The sequence below is a fragment of the Ursus arctos genome, unplaced genomic scaffold (genome assembly GCF_023065955.2).
Source record: "Ursus arctos isolate Adak ecotype North America unplaced genomic scaffold, UrsArc2.0 scaffold_21, whole genome shotgun sequence".
Classification (NCBI taxonomy): domain Eukaryota; kingdom Metazoa; phylum Chordata; class Mammalia; order Carnivora; family Ursidae; genus Ursus; species Ursus arctos.
This window is the reverse complement of record NW_026622886.1, coordinates 1250010-1265779: the sequence shown is the minus strand read 5'-3', so window position 1 is coordinate 1265779 and position 15770 is coordinate 1250010. Positions and strand designations below refer to the sequence as shown.

The window sequence follows — 15770 nt, the reverse complement described above, 5'->3', positions numbered from 1 at the left end:
TGTCCCAGACACGGAGGCCAAGGGTCACATACCATTTATCATCAGGTTTGGGCTATTCTTCTTACACCTCTCTTTTTTCAATCAATTATATTGCTCACTCAGACTCTTGAATTTGTGACCCATTTTTCAGTTTAATGTAATAAATAATTGAGTGATTGCCCTGCAGCAGAGGGGGGGGGGGAGGAGTTCAAGGATCTTACCTAGTTCATTGTTGTTAAACTCTGGGTTGTGATTCAAGATCTGTCAGTGGGGTCATTTGGCTTAGTGGATTGCAGACAAATTTTAGAATAGGATGGAATAAAGTGAAAATATTGGAATGTGTTTACGTAGTAAACATTGTTTCATGAAACTTATTTCTGTTCAATAGGTACTAGGCCTGAATAGTCCACGTGTGAGATTGTTGTGGAGTATGGTGCCTCTGGAAGCATTCATGAGATGTCAGGAGCTTACAAGGAAGAGGTACCCAGCTGGCTGGCTCACGTGAACGTGGGAGGCTGTTTCGAACAAAGCAAATAGAGAGCCAAGAAGACAGGGTATGCGCAAGGAATGTCCCTTTAAGTGCCTGATGAAGAGCACAGAGAGAAGTGCATAAAGGAAAATCCTGGGGGTAGGGAAGAGCAAACCATTTTGAGGACCTTCCATGCCAGGACTTCAATGTTTATCTGTGAAAAAGTAGGAACACACTATAAAAGAGCTACCATTTGTGTAAACACTTCCCTGTAAGGGTAAGGAACTTAACAACTTCAAATTTAATCCTTACAACCTGAAGAGGTAAGTCTTGTTATCTTTATTTTTTTTTTTAAGAGTGTATTTATTTGAGAGAGAGAGAGAAAAAACGAGCATAGAGGGAGAGGGAGAAGCAGACTCCCGGCCAAGCAGAGAGCTGGACTCGGGGCTCAATCCCAGGACCCTGAGATCATGACGGGAGCCGAAGGCAGACACTTGACTGAGCCATCCAGGCTCCCCTATCCTTATGTAATAGATAAGAAAAAAGAAGCAGAGAGGCTAAATGACTCAATAAAGGTCAACAGCAGGCAGAATTCAAATAAAGGTCTGATTATAGAGCCCATACATTTAAAAAAAAAAAGATTTTATTTATTTGACAGAGAGTGAGAGAGCATAAGCAGGGAGAGTGGCAGAGGGAGAGGGAGAAGGAGGCTCCTTGCTGAGCAGGGAGCCTGATGTGGGGCTCGATCCCAGGACCCTGGCATCATGACCTGAGCTGAAGGCAGGCACTTAACCGACTGAGCCACCCAGGCACTCCAAGCCCACACATTTCCTTTTTTTTTTTAAGATTTCATTTATTTATTTGACAAAGAGAGAGACAGCCAGTGAGAGAGGGGAAACAAGCAGGGGAGTGGGAGAGGAAGAAGCAGGCTCCCAGGAGGAGCCCGACGAGGGGCTCGATCCCAGAACACCGGGATCACGCCCTGAGCCAAAGGCAGACGCTTAATGACTGAGCCACCCAGGCGTCCCCATTTCCTTCCTTCTTTCCCTTTCTTTTTTTTCTTTCTTTTTCTTTCTTTCTTTCTTCCTTTTTTTTTTTTTTTTTAAAGATTTTATTCATTTGACAGAGAGAGAGAGCACAAGCAAGGGGAGCAGCAGGCAGAGGGAGAGGGAGAAGCCGGCTGCCTGCTGAATAGAGTGCCTGATGTGGGGCTCGATCCCAGGACACTGGGGTCATGACCTGAGCTGAAGGCACATGTTAACTGACTGAGTCACCCAGGCGCCCCAGCCCACACATTTCTACTGTTTTGTTTTGTTTTTTTTTTAAGCAAGAACCCATGGACTAAGTGCAATGTTTAAAGGAAATTAAATTACTATGTGTGTATATTTCTCAAGTATACTATACTTGAGAAACTAGAAGACACCCACCCTTTTTAAAACCTAGAAATGAGTATCAAATACTGAGTACTTAATAAACAATAATAATGCTATAAATCCAGGAAAGGGCACCACTTTCTCAGGCTGACCAGGATGAATACAGTGATTTCAACCGGACCTATGTAGGTAGTGCTTGTTTGTTTGCTTTCAGATAGTGGGTTTTTGTTTGTTTGGTTGGTTTTTTTTAGAGGCGGGGAGGAGCAGAGGGAGAGAATTTTAAGCAGGCTCCATGCCCAGCGTGGAGCCTAACATGGGGCTTGATCCCACACCCCTGAGATCATGACCTGAGCTGAAATCAAGTCTGATGCTTAACCACGTGCGCCACCCAGGCACCCCGGGTAGTGCTTATTTAACAATGGAGAAAAACACTTAATAATTTTTAAGACCATTCTGATTTTTTCTAGAAGACCACTCTGATTTTGTCTAGACATACACAGTTGGCTAAAATCATTTTCTAATTCTCCCCACAGAACAGTATATTGTAAGAGGTTAAAATTCAGTTGTAAGTTATGTTTTCTCAACAACAGAGAATTTGGTACTATCATCATCCTAATTTTTAAAATTGAAGATGACTGAACTTGAAATTCCAAAATCAACAATAATTAAGGATTTGAACTTCAAGGCCATTCACTTGATCTCAGGTGTTCCTAACTCATTAACTGCATTGTTCTCTTGGCCTTGGAAAGGACAAACCAAGAATGGGATTATGAAAGTAGGTGACAGAGGAGCAGAGTGTAGCAGGATTCACTGGGTTGAGGTTCAACTTGCTCCATTCAGCAATGGAACATGAAGGGGGCATGCTCTTCAAGTCGCCTGGGCATTCATCTTGAATTCGCTTGCAATACCTTTCAGAGGTATGCTCGCTGAGGCTGATGGAGCAGAGTTTTGCTGAAACTAAGGAGCAGCTTTTGATGTATTTGTAAATGCAAGATGTTACGTGGACCAGGGTGGTTAATAAGCAAATTTTAAAAGTTGATTTGTCTTCATCTGGACAAAACATTCTGACTTACAGTACACATTAAAACTAAAACTACTACAGGGTCAGTGAGAAATTCTAATTACAATCCGAAAATTATCTGGTCTCTACAATTTTGACACACCATAATCCTCCTGAGCCATGCTTTAGAATTGCTCAGAAAGCTCCCTGAACACATTGCCCGTTCAGATTGCTTCCCCCACACAAATGTCCTTATCTGCCCACCCCACCCCCTTTGCCTGTAGATTCCAATATATCCTTCAAAGCCCAGTTTATTATCCAGTTTGACTTGAATTATTCCTTTAATACTGAGGAGCTGCTGCCTGCTGGGCCCAAGAGACTTGGCTCCTGCCACCACAGAGCCAGCCTAATGGAGGACTGTCAGTAACCACCAAACCCTACGAACAAAGTGCTGTAGTCCATGTGGGATCACAACACGAGGAATGAACTTAGACTGGGGGTCAGGAAATATTAAGGTCTGAAGGATGTGTAAAAAGCACCGAGCAGGAAGGAAACCAGCAGCTGAGGAACTGAAATGAGCCCCAGTGGCTAGAGTGTGAGGAGTGGTAGGAGATGAGATGGGAAAGCTTTGAGGAGGATCGTGACCCTGTGACTATGACCTTCCACTGGCCTTCCCGAGGTGCCCCCAACCTAGGCCACCAACCTTCCTTTGTGCATCCTCCCTGGGTTATTCAACCTGTTTCTGGCAGCCTTCATTATTAAATTTCTTGAAGGCAGAGATTATTTTATATTTTAATTCAATTTTTGACCCTCGATATATCCTAATTAATCAAGCATTCTGTTGATCAGAAGACTATCATTTTTTTCCTTGGCTTTGCTGCTAAATTTCAGTGTAAGTTGGGCCAAGCCCCTGTATTCCTGAGGACTCAAAACCTGTTTCAAATCCATGGCGTCAAAGACATCTTGACTTCGGGGGCGCCCGGGTGGCGCAGTCGTTAAGCATCTGCCTTCGGCTCAGGGCCTGATCCCGGCGTTCTGGGATCGAGCCCCACATCAGGCTTCTCCGCTAGGAGCCTGCTTCTTCCTCTCCCACTCCCCCTGCTTGTGTTCCCTCTCTCGCTGGCTGGCTCTGTCAAATAAATAAATAAAATCTTAAAAAAAAAAAAAAAAAAAAAGACATCTTGACTTCGGTCTCAAATTATGGTCTGCCTCTTTAGGATAACCTGCTGATCACCTCTAGCAGGCAAAAAGTAGATAGCCGTGTTAGGGTGAAGTCTGAATTTACTCTTACTCTGTGTATCTACTTAAAAAAAAAAGGGGGGAAACATATACTTAATGTAAATATTTATGTCCACTTCGTGAAACAAATCAAGTTCCGTTCTCTGAACTCATCAGTTTGAACACATTTTGTCTCATTCCTGTGACCATTATTGGAAGTCCTTTCTTCAGTTCAAATTAAAGTTGAACAGGAAGAAAAGAACAGTAAGTTTCTAAAAACCACCTTGATTTATCTATAATGAAAGGCATCAATGGTTTAGAATTCCTTCCAGCAATAAGAAGAGAAAAAGCTGCTTGATGAATCCCAATACGTCTATCCTGAATCACAAATTCCTGGGTGACTAAAATAAATTCCTAGAGTCAAACTTAAATTGGGACTGTGACCGAGAACCAGAAAAGAAACACCTGCTTTATTAATACGACAGCAACAGAAAGGGTTTCCAAGTTCTTAGAAGAAAAATAACATGAACAGGCACCACCTGCTAAGTGATACAAGATTCAGTGCCCACACTGATGGTTCCGAGCGCCCCACCACACTGCAGATGTCTCATCCAGGACAGCTGCCGTCGGAGCTGCTGCCAGGAACAGGTTTCTCACTGCGGCAGCTTCACAGTCAATTCCTCTAACAGAAGACTGAGATGATGTTATTCCTGTGTCAGAAGCTCTCGGTGTACAGAGAACACAGCAATTTGGAAAACAGGCTTGTTTCTTGAATTCGAGAAAAATCATGAACCAATCTATCAATTTTTCTGCTATGGTTGGCCAGAGCGTTCTGTGAAGATTCCTTTTCCATTGCTATCATGTGTCTGGGTAAGAGCAGAGGTGGAGAGGGGCCCGTGTACCAACAGGCACTCAGGCGGTGCTCGGCGCTCGACTCCCTCTGTGCTGACGGTGTAGGCATCTTTTCTGGCAGCTGCCGCAGCTTGGTGGGAGGAAGAGGCCACCCACCAATCACCTTTTCTTGAAGCCGTATTTTTTGCGTTCATAGAAGAGATCTGTCTTAGAGCTCCCCAAATTGACAATCTTTGGGCAACCATCTCTCTGGAAAACAGGATAGAGAAGTTGTTACAAGTCTCTGAGCCTGAATTGAGAGGGATTGAAGATAAAAATAACCTTTGGATCAGTGGGTTTAGCCATTTACCTTATCCATTCAGTTATCTATTCAGTCGTTCACCAAGAATTTACTGAGCACCTAGAATGTGCCCAGGGCCTGTACACTCTTTAGCCAGGGTGGCCTGAGCTTAGAATGTTGGATTCTCAGCCCACTTCTGTTGCTGATATGACACAGCTGAGGCAGAATTTAATTCGTAAGATATCCAAATGGTTTTCTCCAAGTGAGAGGTAAACCCATAACGATCACCTACAGATCAAGCCCTCTAGCTCTCCTCCACTGTCTCAGGAAAAGGAAGAGTCCCACCAAGGCAAAAACCTACAGGCTTCAGGAAATAGTACTTTACATGCTAAATACCACCAGAGAAACTGGGCTTGATGTGTGCTTATCAACTCACTTAATCTGACCCATGGTCTTGGGGGAAGGGTGCTCCTGTGCTGGTCACGGACGCTGAAGGTCTGTACTCTGATTTGTACTGACATGTTCCCCTGGCCACTGTGCGAGCTTGAGTGGTTTCACTGAAGCCCCTGGGAAGCTGTGTTCTGCAGAAATGATGACTCCATCAGTTGATCTGGGATGATGGAGGAAAACTGGGGAAGATGCTACCAGAGAAAACCTTCACAGGTCTGATTTTACTAGATGCCGGAATCAACGGAGGCTGCTCCCTGAGACACTGGGCTTTAGAATGAACGAACTGATCAAGTCCTTAGACATCTCATTTCTAATTTAAGCTGATTTCTCTTTTGGGGGATCAATATCAACACTGCACAAAAGTCTCTAAAAACACACAAAGCCAACACTAACATCTCATTACTTTCTAAAAAACACGTAGTATATGTTACCTCGAGAACCGTCATCTGAGGGCTCAGTGTGTTGAGGGAGTCAGGGAGTGGGCCCAGCCCCACCAGCAGCTCCCGATGTGAACTCAGGCTGTGTAATCTGTATCGAAAGTCCTGGGACAAATGAGGGAGCTCCTGCCTCTTACAGTGAAGGTGCCTGATGCTAAACACGACTGTGCTCTAAGCTCTTTATCTTCAGAGATGCTATGAAGTTTTGGGCTATGAGAGCCTGTTTAGGCTTACTGTGCCTTACTGACTTACAAGACTGTGGGCAAATCACTTCTCTTTGGACTCCTAGTCCCTAACTGTAAAGTAAGTGGACCAGATCAGGTCCATGTGTACAAACTGTAGAGAGCCCTGGAGAGTCCTGCGAGGTGCCAGGTGATACAAGCACCCATCCTCCAAACTGGGCAGCTCCGTTCTCGCTCACAGCTTCGGTTAAGATGGTAGGCTGTGGAGTCAGGCCACCCGACTTTGGGTGTTATTAAACTCTTTGTGTCTCTTTTTAGTCACATATAAAATTACGATGGTAGAACCTATCTACATAATTACAAATCCATATTTAAATATTTAAATAAATATTTAAATATTTAAATAAATATTTAAATAAATATTTAAATATTTAAATAAATATTTAAATATTTAAATAAATATTTAAATAAATGGATTTCCCTATTTAAGAAAATGTAAGAACCAATACTTACTTAAAACAGTGCATGGTATATAATCAGCCTTAATAAATTAGTTCACACACACACACACACACACACACACACAGGGCTTCTGTGTAAGAAACCTGAAAATTAAAAAAAAAAATTTTTAGGTAATTTCTACACCCAACGTGGAGCTCAAATTTACAAGTAACCCCGAGATTGAGAGCTGCATGCCCTACACACGGAGCCAGCCAGGTGCCCCTGTGTAAGATACTTTTTTTTTTTTTTTAAAGATTTTATTTACTTGACAGAAAGAGAGAGAGAGCACAAGCAGGGAGGAGGGGCAGAGGAGAGGGAGAAAAGCAAGCTCCCCACTGAGCAAGGAGCCCAACGTGGGATTCGATCCCAGGACTCTGGGATCATGACCTGAGGCCAAGGCAGACGCTTAACCAACTGAGCCACTCAGGCGCCCTGTGAGATACTTCCTGAAGATAGGACTCTACATATTAAAAAACAGTTGGAAAACCAATGTATTGGATTATGAGACTTTTGGTTTTTATGCCATTTTCTCTCACAGACTCGCAGGTTTCCTATTTTCTTGCCTAAACACTCCTGCTTTTTATTTTTTACACATTTCCCAAGGGTCTAATTGTTGTTCCCAAATTCTGCCAATGCTGTATGAGGTGAGAATGTGCTCTCTGGAACTGGCTGGCTTTTGCTGAATATGCCTACGAATGGACAGCACGAAAAAGAAGATGCAAGGACTGTTAAGAAACCCTGGAGAATGGGGCACCTGGGTGGGTCAGTCCGTTAAGCGTCTGCCTTTGGCTCAGGTCATGATCCCGGGGTCCTGGATTAAGCCTGGCATTGGCATCGGGTTTAGCATCAGGCTCCCTGCTCAGTGGGGAGTCCGCTTCTCCCTCTGACCCTCCCCCCTCTTGTGCTCTCACTCTCAAATAAATAAAATCTTAAAAAAAAAAAGAAAAAAAAGAAAAGAATCCTTGGAGGACGGGGGTGCCTGGCTGGCTCAGTCGATAGAGCATGAGATTTTTTATCTCAGGGTTTTAAGTTCGAGCCCCACGTAGGGTACAAAGATTACTTACAAATAAAAAATCTTAAAAAAAAAAAAAAAAAGGGATGGCTGGGTGGCTCAGTTGGTTGAGTGTCTGCCTTTGGCTCAGGTCATGATCCCAGGGTCCTGGGATCCAGCCCCATGTGGGGCTCCCTGCTCAGCGGGGAGCTTGCTTCTCCTACCTTTCCCGCTCTCCCTGCTTACGCTCTCTCTCAAATAAATACTAAAATATTAAGAAAAAAAAAAAAAAAAGAAACCTTGGAGTATGTTACGAGTATTTGTGAGCTGAACTAGAGGGTATTTTAAAAACTACCGGCAAAAGTCCACCTCATGATAGTAGCTCTTTTAGCAACTGCACGTCTGAACACCAGACATTTCATCCTTTCTCAGTCCCCCCAGAGGATGGGTAGGTCTCTCCATTTCTAGCACAGGGGCTTTTGTTTTATTTTAGGCAGCTGTAGTCTGAATTAAAGGCGCCCAGTAAACACATCTTACAGCCACTTACTTTCTAAAACTTCACTTTAGTAGACACCAGGGGCACCTGGCTGGCTGTCAGCAGAGCGCGGACTCTTGATTTCAGGGTCGTGAGCTTGAGCCTCACGGTGAGTATAGGGCTTACTTAAAAAAGGACAGCAGAATGCCAAGTGCTTGTTTCAATTATACTGAACAAGTGCACTAAAACAACCCCGGAGAGCCCTGGGCTGGGCCCCTGCAGCCCTTCCTCAGGAGGACTGTATTTCCAGTCTATTTCTCTGGCAGGAAAGCAAGCTACAAAAACCACCCTGAGCCAGTGACAAAAACCCAGGACTTTCAAGTAATACCTTATTTATTATTATTTAAAAGATTTTATTTTTAAGTAATCTCTACACCCAGCATGGGGCTTGAACTCACAAGCCCGATATTAAGGGTTACATGCTTCACCGAAGGAGCCAGCCAGGTGCCCCTCAAGTAATATTTTATTTTACTTTATTTTTTAAAGATTTATTTATTTACATGAGAGAGAGTGTGTGTGTGCGTGCGCGTGCGTGAGGAGGGAGAGGAAGAGGAGAGTCTCAAGCAGACTCCCGGCTGAGCACAGAGCCTGACGGGGGCCTTGGTCTCACTTCAGATCATGACCTGAGCCAAAAGCAAGAGCTGGACACTTAAGGACTTGTCACCCGGCTGCCCCCTCACAAGTAATATTTTGTTTTTTTTTTTAAAGATTTATTTATTTAAGAGAGAGAGCATGCTCGCGTGCGTGCTCTAGAGCAAGCAGGGGGAGGGGCAGGGGCAGAGGGAGAGGAGCAGACTCCCCAGTGAGCAGGGAGCCCGACGCGGGGCTCAATACCAAGACTCAGATCATGACCTGAGCCAAAATCTAGAGCTGAAGCTTAACCGACTGAGCCACCCAGGCACCCAAAGTAATATTTTAAATCCAACACTAATCATTACCAAACATAACATACCAAATGGAAAGCCATACAAAACTGAAATGCAGGAGAAGGCAATTAAAACATTTTTGAGATCAGAAAAACAATTACTGGGGTGCCTGGGTGGCTCAGTCGGTTAGGTTCTGCCTTTAGCCCAGGTCATGATCCTGGGGTCCTCAGATAGAGCCCCATTTTGGCTTCCTGTTCAGTAGGGAGTCTGCTTCTCCCCCTCCCTCAAATAAATAAATAAAATCTTAAAAAAAAAAAAAAAAAAGACAAGAAAAACATAATTACTGAAAATGGACCCACATTTCTTTTTTTCCCTTAATAATATTTATATATTTATTTATTTGAGAGAGAGAGAGAGAGCGAGCAAAAGAGAGAGCACAAGCAGGGGGAGCAGTAGGCAGAGGGAGAAGCTGGCTCCCTGCAGAGCAAGGAGCCTGATGCGGGGCTTGATCACAGGACCCTGGGATCATGACCTGAGCTGAAGGCAGACGCTTAACCTACTGAGCCACCCAGGTGCCCCCACATCTTTATTTCTTACAAATGATAGTAAAGAATTATGAAATGGGTACTAGTGGAAGACCTGCTTTATTAACAGAAATTATTATTATTTTTTAAGATTTTATTGTTTTAAGTAATCTCTATGCCCAAGTTGGGGCTCAAACTTACAACCCAGAGATCAAGTCACATGCTCTACTGACTGAGCCCAGCCAGGTGCTCGTTTTTTTGTTTTTTTTTAAATAAAAAAAAAATTATCTTTATTTTGGGGGGGGGAAGTGAGCAGGAGTGGGGTGGAGGGGGAGAGGGAGCGAGAATCCTCAGACTCCCCACTGAGGGTGGAGTCTGCTGACGTGGGGCTCAGTCCCAGGACCCTGAGATCATGACCTGAGGTGAAATCAAGAGTCAGCCACTTAAACTGAGCCACCCAGGTGCCCATGTTTTGTTTTTTTAAAGTAAACTCTACTGCCCAATATGGAGCTCAAATTTAAGACCCTGAGATCAAGAGTCATATACTTTACTGAGACAGCCAGGCACCCCAAATATTGTTCATTCTTTTGACAAATGTTTAGTGAATAACAGTAATGTGAAAACAGGACTGTACACTGGTTTGGGACCTTAACAATAGTATCCTGTTTTCCACCTGAAAGGCCTTCAAGCTCTCGATAAATGCATCCACGAAATAACAGGGGTTATTACTTCCTTTCTGGAGAGAACGCCCTAAAGCTACCCACATGTTCACAGCAAAGCAAAGACTTGAACATGGGCTTTCTGCCTCCTAGTCTGGTGTTTTTACTACTTGGGCTTCCCAGAGGTAAAAACCAAAATTTTCCCCTGGTTTAAGAAGTTGTAAAGGAGGGGCGCCTGGGTGGCTCAGATGGTTGAGCATCTGCCTTCAGCTAAGGTCATGATCTCCAGGTCCTGGGATCAAGTCCCAAGTCAGGCTCCCCACTTGGTGGGGAGTCTGCTTCTCCCTCTCCGTCTGTCTTCCCCCTACTTCTGCTCTCTCTCTCTCTCAAATGAATAAAATCTTAAAAGAAGTTGTAATGGAGGTAAATTTAAGGAATTAATTTTGAAAAGTACCAAATATATTTCTTTTCAGTCTAATGGCTCCACTGTTCACTAAACAGGGAGAAGAGAATGGTAGAAATAGCGGAGGGAGCCCTTAACCACCCTGAGAAGATCATGTGAAGTGGTTTGAGGAAGTGCCTGACTTTGACCACCCATTCTTAAAGGTGATGAAACCATCTTCAATATTACCATGGTTTGTGTTTATCCTCACTCAATAAAATCTTATTCCGTAGTACTTAATTTCTCTCATTAGAGAGAAAATATAATTTAATTTTCTCTTTAGGGGGGCAATAATGAAATGAAAAACATGCGAAACAGAGAGTCAGACAACTTGGGTTCTAGTCCTGGATCTGCTCCTGATTAGCCATGTGACCTCGGGCCAAGTCGCTTAACATCTGGAAGCCTTCGTTTTCTCATTTGTATCACAAAGAACTTTCGGAAAAGAATGTTCAGCAGTTTGGGGCACACAGCAAGAGCTCTATAAATGTTAGTGGCTATTCTTGTCTTCTGGTTGGGAGAGCTGAAGAAAATGTAAGTAAAAGGAATAAATCGAGGGGTAAGGGGACATCAGATCAGTATGATGCGCGCTGTAGGAAGCTACAAATGAGACCTCCAGCAGCAGCACCCACAGATAGGACGCCTGAGCATTCTTGATGATGAAAAACGAAGTGAGAACACCTGTTTAGTTCACTGGTCTAATTCCCTTATAAATTATGAAAATGGCAGGAAGAAGAGTATGAGAACTGGGCTTGCTTTGTTTGCAGGAGGATTTCTGCCTAGGAAAAAGTCTGAGGGACTTAATCTGCATGACGATCTGTAAGGGTGAGAGGCTGGATCATGTCACTGGACTGCTTTGTGTCCCCTGGAAACTATTGCTGAGTAAATGTAAGCTAGATGCCAGCTCAAGGATCCTCAGAACATTCCTGTACAGTGTGAACTAGGCGGAGTGATGTCTGGAATAGTTCTCGGGAATGGAACGAAGCACAAAGATCCAAAGGTATCAGTTCACGCATCACATGCAGACAAGCCCGACGGTAATTAACATTTACTAAGCACTCTGGTTACAAGCTTATTCCAGACAAGAACTCTAGCTACAACCACGCAGAAGTTCAAAAAAATGTTGTCTTTATGGACTCTGTAGCTAGTTTAAGACCTGTTCATATTTTCTCATCATTGGTGTTGCCTTCCCATAGTTTCAATGCTTATAGATCATAATTAATTACCAAATACTTACTATATACTAGACACTTTATATGGGGCACTACTATGGACGGCTTACAGGGGAAGTACCAATATATGGACCATGCTTATAATACATACCGGGCACTATACCAAGAATTCAGGGAAAAGAGAGAGAAATAGCGAACCAAGGGCCTTTCTCCAAAGGGATGCAACCTAGCTGGGGCATCGGATAGACAAGGATATGCTCTGACACACAAAGATAAATGCAAATCAGAGTTCAGGACAGGATAATGTTCAAATCACCAACTGAAATTACGTTTCTGGCATTTTATCTATGACCTTTCTCACCTCCCTAAAAAATTAGAAGACATAATGGTGTAAGAAACAGTCTCATCTGGCCAGATATGTCCCACTTCCTGGGGCTAGACAGGCTCCAAATACAGAGACTGAGGAGGCTGGGTATTTCTACTCACCATGGGCACATCCTACCAGAAGGACTTACGAAAGAATGACAAGGTGTAATGGGGACATCACTAGCTTTAGTCAGACCTTCTGCGCTTGCCACCTATTAGCTGGGTGACAAGACTATAAAACGGGGATAACATGGGACGCCTGGGTGGCTCAGTCGGTTAAGCGTCTGCTTTTGGCTCAGGTCATGATCCCAGAGTTCTGGGATGGAGTCCTACATTGGGCTCCTTGCTCAGCAGGGACCCTGCTTCTCCCTCTGCCTGCCGCTCCCCCTGCTTGTGCTTGCTCTCTCTGACAAATGAATAAAATCTTAAAACAGGGGCGCCTGGGTAGCTCAGTCGTTGGGCATCTGCCTTCAGCTCAGGGCGTGATCCCAGAGTCCTGGGATCGAGCCCCACATCAGGCTCCTCCACTGGAAGCCTGCTTCTTCCTCTCCCATGCCCCCTGCCTGCATTCCCTCTCTCGCTGGCTGTCTCTCTCTCTGTCAATTAAATAAATAAAATCTTAAAAAAAAAAATCTTAAAATAAAATAAAATAAAATGGGGATAACAATAATCCCTATTTAACAAAAGTTATTCTGGAGAATGAGGGATTACCTCTATAAATCACCTACTCTGCATACGGGAACATTAAGAATCATGTATCTTTTTTTCTTTTAAGATTTATTTGAGAGGTACCTGGGTGGCTCAGTCAGTTGAGCGTCTGCCTTCAGCTCAGGTCATGATCCTGGGATCCTGGGATCCTGGGATCCAGCCCCGCATCAGGCTCCTTCTCATCTGGGAGCCTGCTTCTCCCTCTCCCTCTGCAGCTCCCCGTGCTGGTGCTGCTGTGCATGCGTGCACATGCTGTCTCTGTGTCAAAGACAAAATCTTAAAACGAAAAGATCTAAAAACAAAAGATTTATTTACTTGACAGAGAGCATGCACCTGTGAGAGGGGGGAGGAGCAGGGGGAGAGAATCCTCAAGTCGACTCCCTGCTGAGCTCAGAGCCTAACCCTGGGCTTGATCCCAGACCCTGAGATCATGACCAGAGCTGAAACCAAGAGTTGGCTGCTCAACCTACTGAGCCACCCAGGCGTCCCTCATGTATCTTTCGTCTTACTCTAGATTAGGTAACCATGTACCTTCTATTAGCTTGGTAGTACTATTATGACACTTCTTTTGAAATTTTTAAAAATATTTTATTTATTTGTCAGAGAGAGAGAGCACAAGCAGGGGGAGTGGCACAGCAGGCAGAGAGAGAAGCAGGCTCCTTGCTGAGCAAGGAGCCCAATGCGGGACCTGAGCCAAAAGCAGTCACTTAACCGACTGAGCCACCCAGGCATCCTGACACTTCTTTTTACTGTCATACATAAGGAGAAGAAAACAAGCAGATTCACAGTCCCCACCCCCTAAGAAGGCTCCTGCTTCCAACTTAAACAAAAACAGTAAAACCTGCTTTTGCTAGAGATCTACAAGCCCTCCATCCTGGCATTTGACTACAGAAACTGAATAACTAGCCACTGCCACCACACGATGTCAGGGGCAAAAATGTCACGAGACAGAATCGCAATCCTGCAATATCAGACCAAAGGCATTCTTTAGCCAGTTAAAGTGGGAATCAACTTGAGTTGTCCCAGATTCAACTGTCACCACATCCACTCAAACAATCTTTAATGATAGTAGAGAAAATGACTGAGTAGCTATTACATACTACGCACTCAGCCAGGACTCACAAAGTGCAGGATGTTGTTTCTGAGTAAGAATAATCAGAGAGAAACATCAAAGGAGTAGAGAGAGGGCTCTCCAAATTGCTGACGTTGACAAAGATTTGCTTCTTTTGCATTTTAGTCCTTGATGCAAAATAACTGCCTTTTATTGGACTACACCCAGCTCACCTCACAGAACTTGAGGAAATTATAACCTATGTGACTAGCTGAACATAGTAATCTCCACAGGCCACTCTTTGCCGTGGTTGGCGAAGAGTTACTCAATAAAAGCAGCAAAGATCAGATGGAAAGCTTAGTACACACTCACATCCTTCTCCTGGATGGTGCACTCCTTACAATAATAGGCATCAGAGACTCCAGGGCCTCCACAGATCACACAGCGCCCCTGGTAAGAGCCATAATTACACTCATCACATATGCGCACCAGAGTGCAGGGACGCACGTAGGAGTCACAGATCACACATTTGCCATCACCTGTGAAGAGAGACTGGCATTATTCCCACATGCAAGTACCTCCTTAAGTCTACTGCCCTCTTTCTGCTATGGGGAAATACAGTGGTCTCCACCTGATAGTGACTTTAGGACCCTCTATTTTGGTATCACAAAACTCAGCTAACCCAGTGTCCATCTCAATCCCCTCAACACGCAAGTTAACCAACGAATATATAAAGAGCTTAGAACATTGCCTTATAGACAAGAAGTCTATATCATTACTGGTAAAGAACTGTGTATGTGTGTTTTGGGGACGGGGCAGGCTATCTCCTGCCCAAAGCTAGAGATTTTCTCGAAACCTAAACATAATGTTTAAAATGTGCAAGTTGGAGCGGGGAGATGCAGAGGGCTTTGGTTGCAGCCTGGTACTCAACTCACATACTTCCAGGCACACCTATTCAAAGCCCTCTTTGTGGCACTGCTGGATGCCCGATTGCTGGCTTTACACAAAAAGTGAAGGGAAGGTGTGGGGTGTTTGGAGGGCATGTTCCACTCACATTTTTCACACAGTCTTCCGATGGCTGCAAGATCAAAGATAGTAAAGAGTACAATTAGAATTGGTTCTGACGATGAGCAGTTTGGGGTGGCGACACAGCAGGGACTGCAGTGAGCTCTAAAGGTTCTTATCCATTTTACCCTCAACATAAGCTTCCATCCAAAGCAAACCCACACCCTTCTGAGGCCACTCCCAGGTCCTGGGCAATCTGAGTTTCTCCGGACATCACTTTGGCCGCCCGTCTCTGGCTCCCAGGACGCGCGCCCCCGCCGTCTTTGCATCAGAGCCCACAAACCCGCGCGCTCCCGTGCTACCAACCGTAAGGCGGGAAACGTGGCGCCTCCCAGGCAAAACCCTAAGAATGAGATGGGAACCTCTGACCACCCCCCAGCTCCTAATACCATCCCCACCCAGACAGCTGGGAGCAGGAAGCTGCCTCACCAACACCAGCCTGCTTGCGGCAAAAGATTAAATCCGGATGATGTTTAGCCATAGTTCCAACGCAGGCCGGCCACCGGAAGCTTAAAGAACTTCCGTCCGACCTTTAACCTCCATTTCCCAGCCTCCCGGTCGTCGTGATTGGTCCTCCAGGCTTCAACAAGACCCGCTCGCTCTCGCTCGCTCTCGCGTGAAAAAATAGGAGTTTCCGTCGTGGCTTGGGAGCC

General features: G+C 44.6%; 1 protein-coding gene and 1 long non-coding RNA gene across 3 annotated transcripts in view; one reads left to right on the top strand and one right to left on the bottom strand.

Moving 5' to 3' along the window:
- The window catches only part of LOC113241731 (uncharacterized), a 17714-nt gene extending 5729 nt beyond the window's left edge, over positions 1-11985 (top strand). Inside the window, exons 2-3 of the long non-coding RNA XR_003311678.4 lie at positions 368-771; positions 10818-11985. This is a non-coding gene — a long non-coding RNA (uncharacterized LOC113241731). The remainder of the gene's footprint in view (positions 1-367; positions 772-10817) is intronic.
- On the bottom strand, positions 4482-15689 carry PHF5A (PHD finger protein 5A). 2 transcript variants are annotated; one of them, XM_026479554.4, is made up of 4 exons: positions 15547-15640; positions 15107-15130; positions 14425-14591; positions 4482-5140 (listed from the first exon to the last, which is right to left on the bottom strand). In XM_026479554.4, exons 1-4 carry the CDS (start codon positions 15596-15598, stop codon positions 5051-5053), a joined length of 333 nt encoding a protein of 110 aa, XP_026335339.1. In that variant the 5' UTR covers positions 15599-15640; the 3' UTR covers positions 4482-5050. The 2 variants fall into 2 exon arrangements, with proteins under 2 accessions (XP_026335339.1, XP_057172349.1); XM_057316366.1 differs by lacking the exon at positions 4482-5140 and adding an exon at positions 13087-13259 and having other exon boundaries at positions 15547-15689.
- Positions 15690-15770: the final 81 nt, after the last annotated feature.